Source organism: Gracilinanus agilis, chromosome 3 (genome assembly GCF_016433145.1).
Source record: "Gracilinanus agilis isolate LMUSP501 chromosome 3, AgileGrace, whole genome shotgun sequence".
NCBI classification, from domain to species: Eukaryota; Metazoa; Chordata; class Mammalia; order Didelphimorphia; family Didelphidae; genus Gracilinanus; species Gracilinanus agilis.
In genome coordinates, this window is record NC_058132.1 from 526,736,749 (window position 1) to 526,760,800 (window position 24,052).

Below are 24,052 nucleotides of genomic sequence, written 5' to 3' on the forward strand. Positions count from 1 at the left end.
GTAGCATCATATTTCATGCTAATAAAAGAGATTACGTTATTAAGAATGTATGCTTAGAGGGTGGTGTAACAAGAGTGTTTTTTATCTTTCTGGTTTCCTATAAACATTCTGTTCCTTTTCTCATGACTGTATTGCACCATGATTGCTATGGTTGGCTTTGTAGAATTTGTAATGGTATGTGACACAACATATTTTAAGGTCCTAGTCTTCACTGTTAAAAGCAAAAGATACGAAAATGGGATTTTGAGAAAAGAAGGGTCCTTGAGGAATGCACTAATTCCTCTTTCACATATAAGCATATGATTGATGGATGTCTGCTATCTTCCAAATCTGATGAACATAAACTAAAAGAAAGATTAATATTATTTCACCTACCGTGATCTTTTTATGATCTGGAAACTCAAGACCAAAGTAGTCTCCTTCAACGAGGTTTAGGTGGTTGCAAACTGCATCCAGCAATACTTTCCCTGGAGCTCGTTGCTATGAAGAAACAAAAACAACAACAAAAAAAGAATTCACTTCACTGGATGGCAGTGGCAACTCAAATCAACTAATATTCAATATCCACTTATTTAAGTCTAAGAGCCAGTACTATTGGCAGGATAAGAGTGGGGGCAGACAGGAGAAATACACTGGAAAAATTCTTGCCCTTGAGGTTTCTTATAATCATACAATCCTGTCAGACAATTTGCCTTTATTATGCCCAAATTATGTACCAGGCACTATGCTACATGCTACAAATTCAAAAATAAAACAATTACTGCTCTCAAGGAGCTCACAGTCTAGTGAACTCTGGCATCTTCATATTCTCTTGAAGCATAACTCAAAATAACAAGCGAAAATGGACCAAACTGTGGCTTCCAGCCCCCAAACAACAATATTATAACCAAGTGGTTGGTGGTTTTGCATGGCTTTTTATTTTTACCGGACCTCTGTAAGAATGAGGTGCATTTCAGGAACTAATTAATAGTTTAATAGATGTACTTGGCAATGGTAATTAGGAACCTAGTGGAAGTTAACAAAACAGCTACTCACTTATTGCTAATGCCTAAAAATGTAGTAAAGCTATATCCATGTAAGATACGAAATTTCTTTTTTTCCCTTAAAGGGCATCTGTGCCTTTAGAACTCTTACCATATGTCCAAAGTGACGTAAAGAGCTATATTAAATTAAAGGAGACCCTCCAGGGACATACCAAAACAGCATGTACTAATCCTAGAATACTCAACCAGGGAAATACTATCAGCTACTTCCAGGGCACCAAGAGCTAGCATAAAATGTAATCATTCAGTAAGTCAATAAACATTTATTAAGTGCCCATTAGTATTAGATGCTGTGTTAAAGGCTTGGTATATAAAAAAGGTAAAAGATAGTCCCCAGGCCACCCCCAAACCCCAAAGCTCATAGTTTAATAGATGAGACAATATTAAAAAAAACTATATACAAATATGCTATTAGGTTGAACTGTAAATAATCAAAAGAGGGAAGGCACTAGAATTAAGGGTAATGACAAAAGACTTCCTCTAGAAGGTGGGATTTTAGCTGAGTTTTGAAGGAAGCCATGGAAGCTTAAGTTTCCCATTTTTATTCCATCACTCCAAATATGAATCTTAATCTTGATTGGTAAATCTGTACTCTACCAAAAATATATAGGTCTTTTGTCCAGTGTCTTTAGAGGACTATGTGGATTCCGCTAAGGAATTAACTTTAATGTCCTAGAAGAATAGGAAATTAATTATTTGGTGAATAATTATTTCTTCAAGGCTTACTACAGTAAAATAAGCAAATATAAGGGTATTGGTCTTTAAAGGGTTGTATAAGAGGCCCTGTACTAGAGCTTGTTGCTGGGTCTTGTTTTTGCTTTTTTTTAAAAACAAACAGAAAAGGAACCTAAGATTTCTAATCGCTTGATGACAACACCAGACAATACTTCCTTTTGGAGGTAAATTATAAGAATGACCAACCAATTTCCAGATCATTTGGCAAGAGCTCAAATTTCCCAAAGAATTCCTGGAACTAAGTGAACTTCACAACCCTGATCTGGTCTGGCTTTGCAGAGTCTGAGAAATAAGTCTTAAAAATTCAACTCTATAAGTCTGAACTGAGAACAAAAGTCAAAATGCAGTGAATACCTTCATGGACGTGACTTTATCCTACGAACTTTACAGGATATATAGAAGCTTAGTACCATGCTTGACACATAAGGTAGGTACCAAATAACTATTAGATTGATTACAGAAAGACACCAGTGACATCCGAAAACTGAGTAACTGTTCCTTAAAAAATAAAGTTTTAGAAACTTGTGAGACTGTCCACTTATTTTGCTCTATCAACATTATATAAGCATTTCAAATATCACCTCGCTCTGTCTCAAAACTATGCAAGAATCACAAGCCTAAGTCTCTGAGAAGTGATGTGTCTTTAACTAATGTCTAGAAACCAATCAGAAAATGTAAAACTAACCTAATCTTTTTTGGTTAGAATAGTTTAGATTTGCTTTGTAGTTGTTTAGTCATATTCAACTCTTCATGACAGCGTTTAGAGTTTTCTTGGCAAAGGCAATGGAATAGTTTCCCATTTTCTTCTTCAGCTCATTTTACAGATGAAGAAAGTGAGACCAACATGGTTAGGGGGGTCACATAGTAGGAAGTTATCTGAGGACAAATTTGAACTTAGGAAGATGGGTCTTCCTAACTTCAAGCCTTGCACTCTACTGAGCAACTAACCCTCTTCCCTCACTTATAACATTCTTTTAAAGAGTAAGTTTAAATCAATGTTTGTCGACTAACCGACTTACACAAAGTGCTTAAAATTCAGTACAACTTCTCATTAGCTCAGTATTCTTATAGTTCAACAAGAGAAGCCCTGTTAAAAAAAAAGTATCTTAAAACACTAAATTCATTTCTATGTGATTCTGCTACACACATACACATATATGTTAATTGTGTTTCTGAGTATAAGGCAATAGAATATGAAGCATCACCACTGAAATTCCATTATTAGGGTTTAAAATAACACCTGGGAGCCACAATATAACAAATTTAATTCAATAATTCTCTATTGAGCATTTACCTACAGGTTAATGGCACTATAATAGCTATTAAAGGACTCTGATTTAATATTTCTACTTTTCTTCATCAGATTACTAAGCATAGTCAAAAACAGGTTCAGATATAGTGTCCAAAAACCATGAATCCTTATGGCTTTGCTAGGTTGCCTGGGCACATCAGTGTCCACACAGCTGGATTCCATGATATGAAAGGATCCTCACAACAGTGTCAGGGTTAAGGGATTCTTACAAATTCCAAAAGAAAACTCAGATCAAGGATTTTTGTTCCTTCTTTCCTGTATTATAACTTTTTGTTCTTGACTACACAGAGTTCAACTAATCTACAAAAGGGTTCTATCAATACACCAGGTTGCTCATGTAATCTCTCTGTGAACAGCCTTTTCTTGATATTTCTGACAAGACTCAGGGTATTTAATGTCTCCCCTAAAAGAACTAATCATCTTGAACTCATATGCAGTATAAAAAGCAAAAAAGCCTAAGGATATAAAAGCAATTTTTCATATCTGTTTCATACCTGGATTTTTCATATATGTATTGACCAAAGTCCAATCCTTCCAAATATGAGAAGTTATAACTATTGTTGTAATGATAACAGAAATAATAATTATGTGTTATATGTAATAAATATGATGGTCTAATGCATGCACAGACCCCATCAACTTGTTTGGATAAATTAATTTCTTCATGTGGAAGAGGATATGGAGTTTGCTTCTAGGAGAATGAAAATGAAAGTGCTTTGAAGAGTCTCTGGAGACTGTATAGAAATTCTATAACTAGTTCTGACTGGCTATCCATGAGAGGAAGTTGCTACTGGGGCATTCAAATGGGGATTATCCATTTCAGCTTGGGTTCTAGACCCAGTTCAACATCAAAGCCCCAAGGAACAAGGAGCAGCCTATGGGAGTGACCTTAGGGCTCATGGCCAGAGGAAGCTAAGGTAAGGACACATCAACCAATGGTCATTTACAGTAGAATACTTCCCTTCCTGAGACAAGACGGTATATAGGGAAGAGTATGCTCTCATGGGGTATCTCATAGGATTTTCCCCTACATATTCTATTTTCCATTGAAGTTGGATTACTAGTAGTCTTTAAATGTTCCCTCTACTTTCCCACCTCTTATATCTCCTTATAATTCTTTTTTCTCTGCTTAGACTGTTGAATCTAACATCTGTTGAAGTCTTACTCATCCTTAAAGACTCGATTCAAATGTCACTTCCTTCCATAAAACCAAAACTAATTCACAATGACCTATCAAATCAAATACTCACAGGATGAGATTTAAAACTTGAAAGGACTCTAAAGGTCATTTTGTCCAAAATTCTCATTTTACAAATGGGGAAACTAGGGGTCACAAAGGTTAAGTGACTTCTTCAAGCCTATACAGGTACTAAGAGTCAAGTCCAGGATTTGAACTCAAACCCTTTAACTATAAGTCTAGCACTTTCCATCAAATTTCACTATTACATCTATAGAAGACTGTTATGTGAATCTCAGGAAGGAATTAATTGGAGAGTATTGTAAGATCCTAATGGGACTCCTAGATATAGTAGTGATCCCAAAATGTCAACCCAATGCAGCTGATGTTATAAGAGAATATGTAGAATCTACTTACTCCAATCCCAAGATAACAAAACAGTAACCCAGGGCTAACAACCTAAGGAATGATTAGAGAACACAGCTGACCCTTCTCCCAACTGAAGCCCTAGTGAATTGATGATGGTGACTAAATTCCTTAGTTTGGTACACTATAGACCTTGGATGTTTGGTCTATCAGGATTAATTAATTGACTTATTCTGACTGTGGATTTGATCTTAACTGATGGTAAAGGAAAATCAGAACTAAAACCCCTTTCCTGACTAAACAGGATCCTGCTAACTGAAGTCTCTCTTGGATCTTTGAGAATTCACAGGCAAGTGGCTTCTTGAAAGATAATTTAATTGTTGAAAGTTTAAGGAAAGGGGAACCTGGGTAAAGATGGAAAATGGGAAATGGGATTTCCTGAGTAATCTAAATTGTATATCTTGATGTTGAATCTTCAATTGATTATTGTTGATTAAGGATCTTGGTTGGCTGATAGCCTGGCTAAGGCCTGATTGGTCTCAGCCCTAAGTCACAGGTTGGCCCTGCTGAATGATAGATTTCTTTGCAGATCTTCTTGTTAATAATAAACAGAGAACTGAGGTTGATGGGATACAGTTGGAAACAATCTGTAAGCTAGAGTTGATTCTGAGTAAAGAAAGAATAAGCAAAGTGTACGCCCTTGTTAAAGAAAAGGGGATATATAAACCCAGATGCTATTTCTCTGGGCTGACAGGCTCTATAATCTGAGCCTGCCAAGCTGGCTCAAGATCCTCAGGTGGAAGATGGATCTATGCTAAGTGGGAGATGAAGTTGCCTAGATGATAATCAATTGTGCTAGTAATCTCCAGGTTTTATGAAGTACAGATTAGGCAAGCCTACACCTCTTTAACAGTGCCCAAGCCAAAGTATTAAGTGAGGGGATGTATGTATGATCAACAACTCCTCTAGCTCCTTGGCTTGGGGTTGGGTTTGATGATAAAAGGTTGGATTGGGCTGGTATTGATTTACCAAATGGATAACTCTCATAATCTGACTGTGGTTTGACAAATCCCTTTCCCAATAGCTGTAGATGTCACTAGTCAGGAAAGGAGCACAAATCTTCAGCTGGATTAAACTTTAACAGGATTTATTGCTTATCTTAAGGGTTAGGAACAAGGAATCAGGATAGAGTTTGGGGAATGCTATGCTATGTTTAATTAAGTTAAGGTGATCTAAATCTACATTGGTAATAAGTTGATAACTGGCTGGAGATTCTTCTCCCTCACACAGTCCCCAGTCTGACCCAGCCATGGTGCAAACCAAAGGACAGGGAAGGATAACGATGTTCTTCTTAGCAGCTTGATGTTAATCTCTCAGCTCTATTAATATGAGGAGAAATAAACTTCCTATGGCACTCAGGTATGGGTGCTGGATTTGCAGGTCTATGGCCTACCCTCCCATACACCACCCTCCTCCCAGAATCCCCTTCTCCAATTGAGACCCTGGGTGATGCAATCCAAGGGTATTTATAGAAGTGGTCCCAACTGCCTCTTGGCCTTGGCTCACACCATCTGGGTAAATTCTAAGTTCTTTAACAGACAATCTCATCACTCAAGCTGTTTTCCATCTAGTCCCAGAAGTTCCTTATCACACTCTTCTCCACCCTTGCCCAAATATCTCCAACACAGACAAATTATCTCAAAACTGAGATCCAGATCTCTTCAGATCTGTTCCTTTTATAGGTGAATTTCAATGCCCCTGGCTTATGCCACCTCAGTTCATTCTGCATTCTAAGCAGGGAACTGTCTATCACTCTTGACCCAACATGGCTGCCATTATATTGCTTTACAAGACACGATAATAAAAAAACAAATTAAGCCATTGTTCACTGGAAATTTTGTGTAAGATAAGCACATATTATTTGCTACCAAGTCCCCTCCACAACTGTATGTCAAATAATATATCTGTGAAGATTTTACTCTTCCCAGAAAAGATAAGGTATCACAAAGTCAGATTTGCAAAACAAGGCATTTAATCTCAGATGATGAATTCTAGGCACATTTTTTTCTGTTGAAATCTGATAAAATGTTTTAAAAGCTACAAAATTTAATATCCCAAATATGCTAAAGTAAATCTGTTGTGAAAACAGTGAGGTTTAAATTAAGTATGCTATATCCAAAATTAAGACCTTAAAAATAAGAATATAAAATCCCTAATAAATCAGCAATTGAATAGGGTTTTTTAAAAAAACTTGATAAAATTATTATAAAATACTGATTTTAAAAGCTAAACAAAAAACATAAAGTAACTTGAAAATGCCTTCACATTTATTTGAATATAGTTCTGGATCTTTGATCTTCTACAATAGAAAACCAAATGACTGAATAACATCTATAGCCCATATTTTGACATGCTTTTGGGTGGACAAACATAGTATGTCCATCAATGTGTAGAGCTGGGACAAACAGAACAAATGGAAAATATAGAATGAAAAAAAGGGTCAGAGGGCCAAATTACCTTCAGGAAATTGTAATGTAACTTTAATGACCAAAAGTTTCTCCTAGAAATAAAGTCCTATCTTTAAAAAAAAAATGGCATTCAATCATACCTACAAATCAGTGCATAAATACATTTCCTTCCTGGAATACTGATCAAGCTATGCTTTTATCCTTCCCTTGAGATTCACTCTAACACCATCTACCTGAATTTAAATGTTAGTGGAAATGAGGGATATTTAAACACCACCGTGTGATTGGCCCCATCTTCATAAAAGTCCTAGGTTTCTATTCCTCTACTTTGCCCTATATTAATTATTTGGGGGCTCTGAAATAGACGGGAGAAGAGATTATTTCATTATCCAGATATGTACAGTTTCAAATAATATGACATATCAAACCAAATAATGTCATTAGTAACAAGTTTAAAACGATTTTGGAGGGAGGGAATTGAGAAAAAGCTTCAAGTTTGGCTTATTCTTTGAGTCTGACAAACAAAATTAAATTCAATTTATTAAATAAATTTTTAAGCAAGAGCTTTAATAAAATATTTTCAGAAGTTTCAATGTGGATACACTGTGGTAAAATCGAATGTAATGGACTTCTTTACTGGCAGCAATGCAATGATCCAGGACAATTCTGAGGGATTTATGGAAAAGAACGCTACCCACATTCAGAGGAAGAACTACAAGAGTGGAAACACAGAAAAAAAACAACTGCTTGAACACATGGGTTGATGCAGACATGATTAGGATGTAGTCTCTTAATGACCACCCTAGAATAATTATCAATAATATGGAAATAGGTCTTGATTGGTGACACATGTTAAAACCAGTGGAAATGTGTGTAGGCTATGGGGGAGGGGGGAGATCAAAGGGAAAGTAAAAACATGTAACCATGGAAAATTTTTCTAAAAAAATAAAATATTTAATTTTTTAAAAAACAGTCTCAATGTATATACAGAGTACAAAGTACAAATGCATGTTATTTATTTTGGGCATACCTGCACATGCAGAAAGCAACAAATATCCTCATTGTTTTATTTTTCCCCATCCTCTGTTTCTACTACAATTACTGAAACATTGAGTAGTTACTTAATAAGTAGAGTAGTGCCATTTTCATGAACAAAGGCTTAATGAAAGAACAAAAGTACTATCCCAAATTATGTCAATCCCCTATGATCTCAACAATTATTTCTATGCATATACTTCGTACACCTCTTTCATCTGTTTATCCATTCCTAACTTCTATCCTGACTTCCAAGCTGTCACCAAATGTCTATTTCACATCTCAAATGTAACATGCACCAAAAAAACTCTTTCATTCCAAATTCTACCATCATCTCAGCTTGCTTATTACATTTGAAAGTACCACCCATCAGCTCCCAGTAACTCGAGCTTGCAACTTCAGGGGTATCCTCAATTTCTCTCTTCTACTGGCTCACCCAACATAAAAAATCTGTTGCCAGAATTATCATTTCTATCTTCAATCTTCATAACATCTTCCTGTGTCATGCACCTTGTTCAATAAACAGCAACATTATACTTCCAGGCTCAAATATAAAATCCTTTTTTTTAAAACTTTTAACACTCTTTACAACTTGGTCCTTTCCCACCTTCCAGTCTTATTCCCTTTTCTTCATGGACAATGACATCCAGTGACATTAGCCTACAATCTGCTTTTCCTATATGGCACTCACTGGCTGTCACGCATGCTTAAATTACATGGGGGACAGCTCCTTAAGTTGATCTCCTAACTTGCTTCAAGGTTCTACTCAAAACTCACTTTCTACAAGAAGTCTTTCCCCCATTAGACTGTGAGCTCCTCCTAGGCAGAAACTGACTTTTGCCTTTTGTAGAATCATCAACATTTAGCACAGTGCCTAGACTAAGAAATGCTTGTTCTCTTACCCATTTATCCCCACTTCCCAGGAGTCCAGAGTTCCTCTCCACTACTATATGTTGGCCCTCTTGGGGAAGCCTAAACTCTTAGGCAAACAATTACAGATGGAAAGACCAACTGTAAAAGATGCAGAAGTTAAGTTATTTTGAACCATCAACCATGCCAGAATGTTTCTAATGCCTATATCTAATTTATCACTCACTTCTCTTTTCATAAACCTCCATTGGCTCCTAAAAGGGTTAAATTAGGAATTTTGAAAGAAGAGAGCAGCTTTAATAATTTAACAATTTAGTTTAATTAAAATAGAGACAAAAATATAGTAAAATGAATATAGTAAAGGAGAGAAATATAGGAAAGAGGTAAAGAAAGAATATTTCCTAATGTCTATACTAGTAATACCTAAAACAGCATATATCTACCTATAACTAACAACCACCCCACAAAGTTCCAACCTAATCTAGCCCAATCAAAACCAACCCAATCAGTGTTTAATCCAACCCCAATTAGGCAACAAAGACCAGCCACCTTCAAAAAAAGTTCAAGAAAGAAAAAAAAAAAAACCTAACAGCCCAAATCAAAAGCCAAAAACCCAAAAGTCAAAAAGCCCTCTAAAGACTGAAGCCAAAAAGCCCTCACAGTAAGCTAAGTCCACCTTTACATTCCAGCAACTAAACGCCAACCACCAACCCAACACACCATCAGCAACCAACCTCCAACGACCAACTCATGCCCAGCAGCCAACTTCCCTGCAACTGCCAGCCTGAACTGTCAGCAACTGATAGATGGCCCAACTGATGCTGCCCCCCTTTTCTACCCTTTTTCTACCTCACTTCTTGTCTCTATGGTTCCTCCTTCCTGTGACTGTGGGCTGGTTAATTCCTATACATCTCTATGGTAATAAGACCTCCAGGTCACCATTAAATTAAAAAAAGGAATAAAGAATTCCTTTTTACACTCCTTATCTTCTACCATTGAAACTATTTTCTTTGCCCAGCAATCAAACCTCCCCTCCCCACAAGGTACAAATCTCTCTCTCTCTCCAATCTTGTATTATTCCTTTCAGCTCACTCTTTAGAAAATTAAAACTACACAAAGTGTACCTAAAAGTGAATTTTCTTTCATGGAAAAATTAATTTCACTTTAATAACCCACAACCAAATTAAAATTATAATGAATACTTAATGCAATAAATAGATGATTTTACAAAATTCTCCTCCAGGGAATTTAACAATAAATTATATCGTAATGTAAATCCCTTCTTCATAGTAGGTATTCACTTTGAAAAAAAATTCTCTTAAAAGGAAAAGTCCATATAATCCTGATTAAAGCTGGTGTCCTTTGACACTTTGGGGTAAATATATACTTCAAAATGGCTCAGTAATATGAATTTTAGATGACATATTTTTTATTTCTGGTACTAGAAGAGGTCCCTAAGGTTCCAGGAAAGGTGTCACCAATAATTGGGCTGTATTTATATGTACACAAAAATATAAATTTAAAAGTGCCAAGCCACCATTAACATCTCTTCTACAATTTAGAATTTCAATGTTTTGAGGGGGAGCCTTTTCCCCTTCTTTTCAAAGCATTTTATCTGTAGCTTTGATATGAAACTTCCTAATCTACTTAGCATTTGGGTTAGCTAGTGTGGCAAGTAATATAAGCCTGATTAATCATCTATCAGATGATGATGGTGGTGGTGATGATGACAATTATCATAATGATAAGTTAATAAACATTTTAAAACACTTATTATGTGCCAGGCACTGCGTTAGACACTGGAAGGCAAAATATAATACCCACCCTCATGGAGTTCACAAAATAATAATAATAATAATAATAATAATAATAATAATAATAATAATATCTACCACAAAGTTATGGTCAAGTTCAAATGAGACCAAATGTCAACTACATTGTAGATTTAAAGTGTCAAATAAATGTCAGTTGCCTACACTAAGGAAATCACAAATCTAATACCCACTCTAAGCCCTAACCCCAAGAAAATGTTGGTTATTACTTTGGTGATGGTTATTATTATTGATCCCAATGTTTCATCTTGAGGGAAAGTGATCTTCACCTCTACATTTTGGCAGGTAATATCAAAGCAATGGTCTAAGAAAAGCTACCAATCATGGTTAAGAATCAAAGTTGGGAGACCATAAGAAAGCCCCCTTGAGTAATGTGATTTTAGAAAAATTGAAAAGCTCTGAATACAATCAAACCATCCACAAGCTGACATGTCTATTATCCAAAGAGCTACCTGGCAAAATTTGGCATGATTTTTCAAATAATTTTCAAATAAATGGGAATGCATATCAATCACCAATTAATGAATACTTATGAGCATCTCTTAAGTGCTAGGACAATGTTAGCTACTAGGGATAAATGTCTGAAGAACAAAACAATCCCTATTTATAAGGCGCTTACATTCCAACATATATGAATGTTTTTAGAAAACTCGGAAGTTTTTATGAATACAAAGCATTATGATGTACAGTAATAAGTCAGAATAAATAGCTTTCGGGTAGTTACCTCTATTAGGGCATATTGGCAGTGAACCAGTGAGATTATATTTGTAAAGCACAGTGCCTGGCAGTCAATGAACATTTATTAGGTGCCTATTATGTGCATACAAAGAAAAGCAAAAGAGAGCTCCTGCCCTCAGGGGACTCACAATCTGATTGGAAAAATATACATTTTTTAAAAAACAGTACAGCCTGGTAGGAAATGATGAGATGGCAGCCCTGGTCAGTCATAAGAGGATATGGAAGGAACTTTCCATTGCCCACCCTTTCCGACAATAAAGAAAGACCCAAAGAACAGGGCTACACTCCTACACAGGAGTGAGATTTGAGCTGACATGATCTTGAAAGAGGATGAGTTTCCAGAGGGCATGTGATGCCTTTAAAAGTATTTCAATGATAGAATTACTATTTCTGGCAAGATGTGTTTATCATCAGCTATCCAGAATTAGTCAATCTATTCTTTGAAGAGATATGGTATATTTAATTCTGAAATAATAAAAATCTAGTTTGAGAGTTAATAAAATGCTTTGCAATAATTTTGTAGTAATATAGAATATAGGAATTTTATAGGAATTAGGAATTCTAAATACAGGAATATGGAAATGAAATACAATAATTTTAAAGTTCAGGAATGGATGACACACACTAGGTGTTTAATAAATGCTTGTTTTCTCAATCATTGATCTTTCACTATTATGGTATAGTCATATCTCATCCAGTTGTTAGAGAACTGGGTCTGGAATTGGGAAGATCTGAGTTCAAAACTGACCTGAGATCCTTACTAGCTGTGTAACCTTGGGAAAGTCATTTCAACCCGATTTGCCTCATTTCTTCATCTGTAAAATGGGGACACAATGGAGACAAAAATAGTAAACCACTCCAGTATCTTTGCCAAGAAACACCCATGATCAAAGTCTATGGGGGCCAACAGAACTGAATGACAGCAGAGAGAAAGCAATAATAAGGAATTTCTGGACACAGCACTGATGACAATTGTGGTAGTGGAGAAGAAACCTTAAGTTGGTTTCTTCAATCCTAAAACAGAAGCAGTGTTTACTGATATGGTTTGGAGTTCCTTTTGAATACTCCCACAAGGTTCCCCAGTAGGAGCTCTTTAGAGGTAGGAGGAAGGAAGAGACAAGGTGTGATAGTCAAGGCTCTTCTGAATCATTACTCCTGAATCACATTTTAGTGAATACTACAGAGTCCCTCATGATGAGGCAGAAAGACTTTCTCACTGAGTGATGTAATTCTAGGAATCAAGTCTGGCAATAATAAAAACAAAACCTCTTTAAATTTGATGGAGTTTCTGATGAGCTAACACCCTTCACTGAACACAAAAAGGTCAGAGTCCTTTTGTAAAAGCTTTCCTGGGAAGCTGAGATAGGATTGGTGGAGGTTTAAAGCAAACAAAAAATAGATCACCCACCTGAACTCAATTTCTTTGGCTGGATGACATCACCAAACAGTTCAAAAGCCACACAGTAGATGGGGCACTTACTAGACAAATCAGACTATAGTTTTGAGGGCTCTGATCTATGTTATAAAACTATGCCAACAAAAGTAAAAACTGAAATGAAAGCTCAAGGTTAACTGTGAGTAACTCTTGCAGGGTTTTCATTTTGGGGAACATTTTGCTACGCTTTTAGGTCTGGACATATACCTGTTCAACAAATATTGACATTTTTCTTCCCTCCCACAAAACACTGAATGAGTCTAACCCCTGGCCTTGGTGCCATTTGCAGCACACTGGGCTCCTTGTTCCCTCGGTGGTTCAGAATCCTACATTCTGAACACTCATTAAACATACTTCAGATTGAATTTCATAGCCCACAACTTTGGGAAAGGAATAGAATGGCCCCATTCAGACTCCTCACTGTAATTTAGCTATGTAACAACCACGATGTCATTAGAGACAGAGCCCGCCTTCTTCCTAACAAGACTTTGCAAAGACAGGCTGTTGGGGTAGTATTTCTGTAGTTCTCTTGTAAACCAGTTAAGCAATGAGCAGAAAATGTTTATAGAGGAAATTTCAGGATTCATAATGCAGAGTGTGATACTACTTTGATATTGTTGCCTTTTTGATTTGCCTTCTTATGATTACCTTAAAAAATGCAAAAAAAAAAAAATGAGCAGAATAAAAATCTCCCATAATGTTTGCTTTCCTAAGTATAGCACAGAAGAAATAGAATATTGTACAAATAATAAGATAAGTATAATCAGAAAACATTACACTATAGCCAATAACATTAAAGAGTTTATTGTTTTTCCTTACATGTATTTGGTTTAGCAATTTTCCCCTTGGATTCAAAATTCCAATCAATCAATATTACCCCATTATATCTTACTGTACCTGAATCATCTGAATGAAAGCTCATTTGACTAATCATATATTCAGTTTCCAAAACAATTCATTCAAATGGGGATGTGTGTGGAGAAAGTCCCCAGTTTTCTGAATTAAATCTGTAAATTTGGTAAAACATTTACAAATTTTAATAACAATTTTCCATATAACTTTGGAAAACTTATGTGGAAATTCGTTATTAAAATAAATTTGTAAATCTGAAAGTTAAAAGATACAATACAAATCTTTAAACTCTATATGTTTCCTGTTCTCTCCTATTTTCTAATTTATTCAGGAATTTTCTTGGTGTCATTTTGAATCCAGACTTCTGTATTTGGCCAGCTTATATCTTCCCAACTCCTCATTTAAAGAAGAGTAAAAATAAGAAGTTGGCTTAGAGAAAGAAATTCAAAGAATTTCTTCAATGAATATTCTGAAGATTTGTAGAGAAAATGAGAATATATAGAAGGGGAACAGAAAATCCAAAGAATGATCATTAAGAACAATTGGGACTACTGACTTTATTTTAGGAATATGTATTGACCTTGGATTATTGGTTTACAACAAAAAAAGGATCCCTAAGAATCAACTTAAACACTATTCATGGGAGTTGGTGAAATCTATGACAAAGTAAATCTAGAAGTAATCCACTAATGATATAACAAGCTTAAATACCCTATTATTTCTGGGATCTCATTAATATATAATTCCTACATACAGCCTAGAGTATCACTGACATTTATCCAAATGGAAAGTTCAGGCTCTTTGTGAGATTTACTAAGAATCTTCTTATAGGTTTAAAAAGTCATCCTAAACCTTTTTTCTTAAAACATGTATGGAGAAAAAGTTCAAGGAGAGGAAGGTTAAGAAACACTAACCAATGAATAGTGGCTTGTTATGAAACGCAAACTTCAGGATGAAAAACATGAACATGCTTAAGGGAAAAAGGTATCAAAAATATCTTATTGCTATAAATGAGTTAGGTTAGTACCAGTTTTTTTTTTAGAATCATCTTTTCCATAATTTTTAAATCATAAAAACTCATTTCCAGGTTTGGAAATTTTGAAAGGTCATATTTCATTTTTACTGTGGAAATACTTCCGTCATGAAATAATATTAACATTAAAGTTCCTTCCAACTCAAAGATCTCGTTATCATAAAATCTTATGCTAGAAATTTTAACCTAAGGGCATTATTTCTTTCTCTACCTCTTAATAACGAATGGAGTAAAACTTCTGAAAAATGTATAGTTGGGTCAAAAAAGTAGGTATCTATTTAACAAGTTTTCAAGAACTTTTATGTGTCAGATATGTGTTTAGCATTGGGGACATACAAAAAAGGCAAAAGACAGTTCTTGCCCTCAAGGAAATTCAATTTAAAGGACAGGATAAGGAAAAAAAAATAGAAAGATCTCTTAGATAATTAGGTATATCAGTTGTGTAAAATGCTCCTTGCAAGGGAATAGGCACTGAATTGCTCAAGAAGTCATACAAAAGATATTTTATAAGCAAATTCAGAACTAGAAACAAAAATTAAATAGGCTATTGGAGTGATGAGTTGTATATATTCCGATTTTTCTTACCATACAGAATAATATGCATGTAGGAACTAAAAAAGAGATAGCCTCAAGCAAAGGGAGGGTCATTTAGGTTGTTCATGAAATGCAAAAGCTACAAAATTTTTTCGATTTTAATAGAAGGAAATTTTATTCAAAGCCATAGACTATTTAAAACAATATTCTAGTACAGCATTTACTCAAATCTGTCTGCCAGCAAAGATATCTTTCTAGAATTCTTTCAGGGTGCTATCTTTTCAAGATGGTATTCTGGGCCACGTGGTGAGGTCTGAAGGCACCTGCCAATTAGGGTTTAGGTGAGGTGAGGACAGGGAATATAATCATTAAAAATGACTCAAACAGGGACCAGAAGTCCAAATTCCAAGTGGGGCAAATGAACAGTGATAAGATGTTTCTTTATGAAGTGAAATGCATAAATCTTACCATCAAAAGGAATAATGGAAACACTTTCTACATTATAATGGCGAGAATAAAAATAGGGGTGAATGAGTTCCACAGAATACTCAGATATAAGGCCATCAACCTACAAAAACAAAACATTTCAAAGAACCGATCATGAAAAACATGCTGAAAAGGGAAATTGAGGAGGGCACCTCTAAGAAAAATGGAAATAATAATAGCAATAATAGTAATAATTCATATTTAAGTAAATCTTTAAGGTTTGCAAAAGCAATGCATATATACTATCTCATTTGATTCACAGAACCAATTTTTTGTAATAGATATTAGCATGTTCATTTTATGCATTAAGAAACCAAACTTGAGAGCCTTAAGCGGTTTGTCCAGGATTCCATAGTAAGCGTCTGAGGGAGATATGAACTTAGACATTCCTGAATCAAAGTCCAATGTTCTTATGCATTATAATGTCTAACTACCTAATCTGGTCTACAACAGAAAATTGATAGTATAATTCTTCAAAGCAGATGACTCATGCACTATTAAAAAATCTTTGAAATATTAATAATAATAAATAATATAATTAGTGAATGAAGTTGAACCTGGGATTAATTATGATAACAAATACCAAACTACTCTATAAATTTGAGAGCCTTTGCTGAAATGCTGACAGATTACTCTTATGGAAAGGACCCTTAAAAACCATAAAGTCTGACTTCATTTTATAATGGCAGCTAGATGGCACAGTGGATAGAGCATTGAGCCTGGAGTCAGGAAGACTCAAGTTCAAATCTGACCTTAGACACTAGCTATATAACCCAGGCCAATTCATTCAACCTCTGTTTGCCTCAGTTTCCTCACTTGTAAAATGGGTAAAATAATAGATTTATCTTCCAATATTGTTGTGAAGATTAAATGAGATAATAATTGTAAGACACCACTATGCTTTAGCTATGTGCGTGGGACATAGTACTCTATAAATGTTAGATAGTATTACTAACCATTACAAATTAGGAGACTGAGGCCCAATGAGGTTGTATTTTTTTTTTACTTTTAGAAATTAATTTTATTTAGAATGACAAAAATCTTTCAATTTTTTTCAATATATTTGTAATAAATATACATAGAAAATCAAAACAAAATCTTGTACTATTCGTTTAAAAAATATAGCTTTCATTTTTCACCTGAGTCCTTACCTCTAAGTTAGTAAGCATATATCATATGTTTCATCATTTATCCTCTGGAATCTTTTTGGGCTTTGGAGGTTGTCCTTTTACCTTAGGTTACTTACCCTAGGTAGGAAGGGGAAAGTCTAGATTCTAGACTCTAGAATATGAACCCAAATCACCCGATTCCAAATCCAGGGCATCTTCCACTATATTGCCTTGCATGTCACAGGTCTAAGTTGCTCTATTTGTACAGCAACTGTTTTTACTAACTGAAGCAATGATGGCCTCTATCAGAGGTGTCTTGGAAAAAATGTTAGCAAAGAAGTCTTCAACTTTGTTCAAAGACAGTGAATAAGACGTTACCCTGGTTACATTTAATTGGAAAGATGTCTGGGGTCTGACAACACATATTTGACTTCCTTTTGACAAAATATTTTATGTCCCTTTCTTGCACAAACATGTACTTTACAACTGTGCTTGTGTGTAAGTGAAAAGATGCTCATTTCTTAAATACTGTTTTGTTCGAAACAGAGAGTGAATGGGCGTGTTTCAATCCTGTCTTTCCTCTCAGAGTTGCTACCAGCATATGTAAGACTGACAGAGTCCAACACAAATATGTCATGTAGTTTGTCATTAATTGGTTGACAAAATTCTTTAAAATCTGATAGTTTTATTCCTATGCCTATTATGTGGTAGGCACTGTGCTAAGCACTAGGGATACAAAGCAATGGGGGAAAGTTTCTGCTCTCACAAAGCTCAGTCTAATGGAGGAAGCATCATGAGAACAAGTAAGTACAAGACAGATAGACAATGAAGGAAAATGAATAGATGGATGGGGAGGGAGAAAAAGAAAAAGAGGGGGGAGAGGGAGATGGAGGGATAGACAGACATGATAGATAGATAGATAGATAGATAGATAGATAGATAGATAGATAGATAGATAGATAGAGATAGACAGATAGGTGGATGGACAGAGATAGGGAAAAAGATAGAGATGGATAGATGAATAGAGGTAGATAGCTAGATAGAGATAGGTAGATAGACAGATAGACAGAAAAAATAGATGGATAGATGGACATAGATAGATAGAAAGAAAAATAGATAGATAGTTGGTAGATAGGTATATAGGATAAACTGAAGACAGTATCAGAGGGAAGTCAATGAGACAGAGAACCAGGAAAGGCTTCTTACGGAAGATGGGACTTTTGCTGAGACTTAAACGAAACCAGGGAAGCCAACAAGTGGAGATAAAGAAAAGAAGCATTCTAGACATAGAGGATAAGCAATAAAAATGCCTGGAGTCAAGAGATGAAATGGCTTGTGCTGGGAACAGCAAGGCAGTCAGTGTTGCTTGATCATTAGAGTACATGGAGGGGAGTAATGTGTAAGAAGATTATAAAGGTAGGAGGGGGCCAAAATATAAGGGACTTTGAATGCCAAATAGAGAATTTTATATTTGATCCTCAAGGTGACAGGGAGCCCTTAACATTTATTCAGTTGGGTGAGATGACATTGCTAGACCACCAGTGTAAAATCAGTTTGACCACTGAATGGAAAATAGACTAGATTGGAGAGTGACTTAATTTGTGTAGATGTTAAGTAACAAAATACTATATTCCTACTAGCACCAAACAAAGATTAAATGTTGCCTATAGCTAAAGGCTCTTTAGATTAAGGTCATTTTCAATTTTTGTTTCTTGAATTTTTTTAAATCATCTCCTAGAAATATGGTTATGTTCTTCCACAGGTTCTAGGAAAACTGATCTTTCAGGAATTCCCTTAGGGATTAATTTTTTTATAAAAATACCTGCTGATATTAGTAAATTCCTAATTCTAACTTTGTGAAGACATTGTAAGCAGCTCCAAAAGTGCAGTAGATTTATCAAAGTAATTTATCCTTTATTGATATAACACAGAGATTTGATTTGGTTCTCTGATGCTTATTAAATCACTTTTAAAATTACATGTTAACTATAGACCATTACTGCAACTCTGGGCTCACAATGAATGGGTTCACTCTTAAGCTGTCTTTCTAAAATCTCTGACTCATACACCCACCTAAGGTTTCCCATAGGAAAAAAAGAACTTGCTTCCTGTATTTGAAAAAAGAAGGAAAATTTAAAGGGGTTTCAGCCTTCCTTAAAGAATTCAGGCTAACAAGCCAATAAATATAATAAAGGTTTTCTTTAATTTGACAGAAAATACAAAAGATTCATATCTGATGCAATAATAACTCAGGACAACTGAATTCAAACAATCAAGACAATCTTTCATAGTAGTCTCAGCTTCTCTCCAGGAACCTGTGCAGCCAGGTGAATCACAGTACTATTAGGACAGGTCCAAGTTGTTACTTCTACAAGCCTTAGTTTTCTTCTCTCCTGTGGAGCTGTTTGGATATGTAAAAGTTTTTCCAGGGAACCTAATCCATTCTCATTCAGTGAATCCAGTTTGAGAGTTAGGCTTGTGGCTCTTAAAATTATTGGGAATCCTTCCCATGCTAAGTTTTCCCTCTCTGTTAGATAGATATGTATGTAAAGGATAGCTTTATCCCTTGCTGCTTTTTTTTTTGAACAGTACAATTTGTGAAATTTCTGAGCAGTAAGTTATCAATAACTTATTATTAAAATACTTATTATTAAAATATCAAGAATGGGAATTTCATCAATGCTGAAAAAAAAAAGCCATACCCAACAAAGAGGACCCAGAGAACAGTCCACTTTGTCAAGAGAATGTCATCCTTGTTTCAGTAGCTAGGCATGTCCTACTATATTTAATTCTAGTGAACTGAATATTACTCAATGTAGAATTTCTTTTTACTACCACAGAAGCCAATCAGAAAATTAATTTTCATTTCAAATCATTCTTGCTCAAAAACTTCACCTCAACTTGACAAAACACTCACAAAAGCAATTAATGAAAGTGCAACTGCTTCAAATCATTCAATGATGATAAAATAAAAGATGGAATTACAACTTCAACCTAATCCAAGAGTGAAGCTATTCAGTGTGTAGCAAAGTTTACCAAGTAAAAGCAACATAAAGAATTCATTTCTTTTTTTAAATGACTATTTGTTATATTAAAATTCTCTAGTAGTTTCCTCCCTCCTTTCCCTCCCCACACTAGAAAGCAACATTTGACAAGATATATGACTAAGCACCCATTACACATACTGTCACAGTAGCTGAGGGCATAAATATAAATGCACATACCCACACAGAATGCCCACTCCTCAAGGAGGGCTTATAATCTAAAAGAGAAGACAAGAAAGTACACAGGTAAATATGGGTCATAATAGAGGCACATTTGCACTCTAAAGTATTCTGGGAAAATTTGAAAAAACAAGTGATCACTTTCAGTGCAAAGAGATTAGAAAGGGATTAATAGAGAAAATGGGACTTGTGCTGGCTTTTCCTTTTCCTTTTTCTTTTTTTTAAGTCTGGTCCATTATTTGCTATAGAAGTATGGTTGGTATCCACTTAATTAGTGAAGTTTAATCTGTTTTGTTTTGCTTCTTAAGTCAAGTTCTTGGTTCCAATATAAGAGAAAACAGGTCATTCTAGCACATTGCCATTTTTATGTGGATTCCTAGCTTTACTTAAAATAGATGGCCTGTTATTGGGAAGGATAGGTAATGGAATGACAGAGAGTGAAAATAAATGTACCGTACCCACTAAAAACAGAGCTTATGCTTCAAATCATGTTCCTTAAACATCAACTAAATTCAATATAGTTGGACTTGGACAGCCTACAAAGCAGGTTTTATTTTCTGTAAGCACCAGCATTATTAAGGGCTTGTATGATAAGTCTACAGATTTTTTAAAGCATATTAAAAAAAACATAAAAATGCTTATCAGTTGAATAAAACAGTCCTTATTAGAAAAAAGATAAAAATCATTCCATGTCTTAAGATTTCGTGGCAAAGAAGGCTATATAACTAAAATATTTTGGAAATATCTGTTGACCATTTTGAACAATCAAAAATGGATTTGACTCCCTAAGAACACAAGTTTGCCATGTATGGAGAGTGTTCCACCAATAATGAATGGTCTTAATTGAACATAAGAACTTTTAGGTTTAAAGTAATTTTTTTTAAAAACCTAGGACATCAAATCATAGAATTCATAGAATCCTAAGTTGGAAAGGACCTAGAAATTCACAAATCCTGCCCATATCTGGATCATGAATCATGTCAACAACATTCTCAATGCATGGTCATACAAGTATCCTTTGAAGACCTCTAGTAATTTATTACTTCCTAAAACTGTTCATTCCATTTTGGACAACATGATTGTTAGGAAGCTTTTCCCTCATTGTGGCCTGAAATTTGCTTTTCTGTTATTTTTAATCAGTCAATAAACATTTATTAAACACCTCTGTGCTAGTCACTAGGCTAAGGACCCCTTTTGCCTATTGGTTCCTAGATCTGCCCTCTGAGCCAAGCAGAAAAAGTTATATATCTCTTTCCAAATTACACAACAAATAATTTGTGCAATGCAATTACTCCCGCCGCCCCCCCCCCCCCAGCCTTCTCTATTCCATGCCTCCCTAGTTTCTTCAGGTAAGGTTCACGTGCCTAAGCTCTGAGTCACTCACTATGCAAAGGCAATATTTTTACAACAAAGATCCTCTTACATATAGGAAAATCCAACAAAAAACCCTTAGTTTACATTGCCCCTGAGAAACAGTCTTGAAGGGTTTCCAAAGCTCTAGTTTTTTTCTTCTCTATTAATAAAGTCTATCATGTGAACAAAAGGAGTTCATTACATATGAAGATTTCAAAAATATTTTTCATTGGCATCACAACCATTCAAGCAAAAAAGTTAGTTACAGCTACATATTCATTGTGAATCACAGTTTCCATTTTATTTTATATGTAACCCCACTGCCAACCAAGCCTATGGGCAGTTCTCCTTTGGAAAACCTTAGAGGAAGATAAGAATTCAGAGACTCTACTAGAAACAAACGTAGGGGGAAAAAAAGAATTAATTTTTTTGTTATATTAAAATATCCAATTAACTTCCTTCCTCCCTTCCTTCCCCCATTAGGTATTGGGGAATATAAAGCATCAAAAGATATAAAGCATAACTTTTTGAATGGCAAATGGGAGATTTCCTCAGTGGCACCCTACATGTAGCTTGAGTCCCAACATTTACAACATATAGACTGCTAAGAATGAACATGATTCCAAGTGGATGAGCTAATTTACACTGGTATATTTGATTTTCTATTCTAATCTGTATAATTTCTTCAATTTCTGTTTACTGGTTTCTTTGATTTAAAACAATTGATTATTGCCTTTTTTGTAAACAGCTTTAGTGGGAAGGTTAGTGAAAGCAACTAAATGGCTTCCCCTGATTGTGGTCAAGAAAAGTAAATTTGATTCTGCCTCCAGTACATGTTCTTCAATTTTTTTGTTGTCGTTTTGGTCTCAGGACTTCTTTACCTTTTAAAAGATTATTGAGGTCTCCACAAAGAACTTTTATTTGGGGATTATATCTACCATTAGTTATAGTATTTGAAATTAAAACACCTTAATATTATTATGAAACCAGGTTGGCCCTGTAAGCTTCAAAAGTAATATCCAAAATACTCCAAGTATTATATTTAATAAGATTTATTAAATTTAACTTGAAGCAAAAGGGAAATTAAAAGGCTAGAGTCAAGAGGGAATTCACCCAAGCTGTGCATGTGGAAGAGAAAGCTAGAGGGAGGAGTTACAGAACAATATAAACAATAACTTAAAGACTTACATAAATGAAAAGGGAAAAGGAATTTGGGGACGAGGAAATAATTCTGGAAGATGGAGACCAAAGGTACAAAATTTCTAATTAATACAGCCCTCACAGACCCTCCTCCAGGTGCTTAAGGACCCCAGGGGTCCCTAGACTACACTTTAAGAACTGTTGCCCTGAACTACAGGTATTTGATGCGTGGCAGACACAATTTGAGCACAACATCCCTCTAGGAAATAGCAGAATGATGAAGAGATCTCCCAGCCATGGAAGAACTTGATCGCATCTGCACATTACCCAATGTTTTTAGCTTTCTACAAAAGAAAAAATAGGATGGTCCAGATCCCAGAACAGATATAGCTGTATTTAAATTAGATAACTGCCAGCCACATACAAACATAGGCATGTTGCATAAAGAAATCAATAAGAGAAGGAAAAAACCATTATCTTTTAACTAGGCAAAAAGCATTATTTATCTAAACTATAATTCTATAGATGAGTATTAGGAATAAATATTTTTATTTACATTTAGGTACACAAAGAATAACAATGACATTAGTAATTTATAAGTATATTTCTGCAAGGCAAAACAAATCTGCAATGTCATGTAACTGAAAGGAAGGGAAGGGGGCATTTATTAAGCACCTATTATGTGTCAGGCATTGTGCTAAGCACTAAAACTCTATTGCTTTTGATGCGTGAATCTTTTAGATGCAGACAGATAATTTTGTAGGGAATTCTGATTCTGACTTCTATCTACAACTTAGATTAATAAAAACTGTAATTACCAATAACTTCAATTTGAAGCTCTAGACAGTAAAATCAGTAGCTTGCCAATTAAGGGGTAAAATAACTCTGCTAAGATGTCTTGGTTAGGTTAAATTGACATAATCCAAAATTTACAAAGAGATAAAAAACCAGTTAAGTAACCTACATTTTGGAAAGATATCTATGGGGACTCTAGAGACTTGCTTTAATCCTCACTCCCAATAAAATTTTATGGCAGGTAATTATTTTTAAAGGTCTATTTTATTATCTTTTTAAGACAGGATGGGAATTAGGACTAGACAATGTGTTTTTGAAAATTTTGTTGATTTGGCAATTGTTTCATATTCATGTGTAAGGAAAGATTATAGTAATCTGAGAAATTCCCTTTTACATTTTTCTTCCTTTTAATCTATTAATAATAACATATGTGTATACATATGCATATATGTATAAATATACACGTATGTACTTTAAGGTTTGCAAAGTATTTTTCTTACAATAATCCTGAGAAA

General features: G+C 34.9%; 1 protein-coding gene across 1 annotated transcript in view; it reads right to left on the minus strand.

The window, feature by feature from the left end:
* FARP1 (FERM, ARH/RhoGEF and pleckstrin domain protein 1) overlaps window positions 1–24,052 on the minus strand; it is a 324,700-nt gene that overhangs the window by 109,015 nt on the left and 191,633 nt on the right. The window contains exon 3 of the mRNA XM_044670555.1: window positions 376–480. Coding sequence (XP_044526490.1) covers window positions 376–480 — 105 coding nt within the window. The remainder of the gene's footprint in view (window positions 1–375; window positions 481–24,052) is intronic.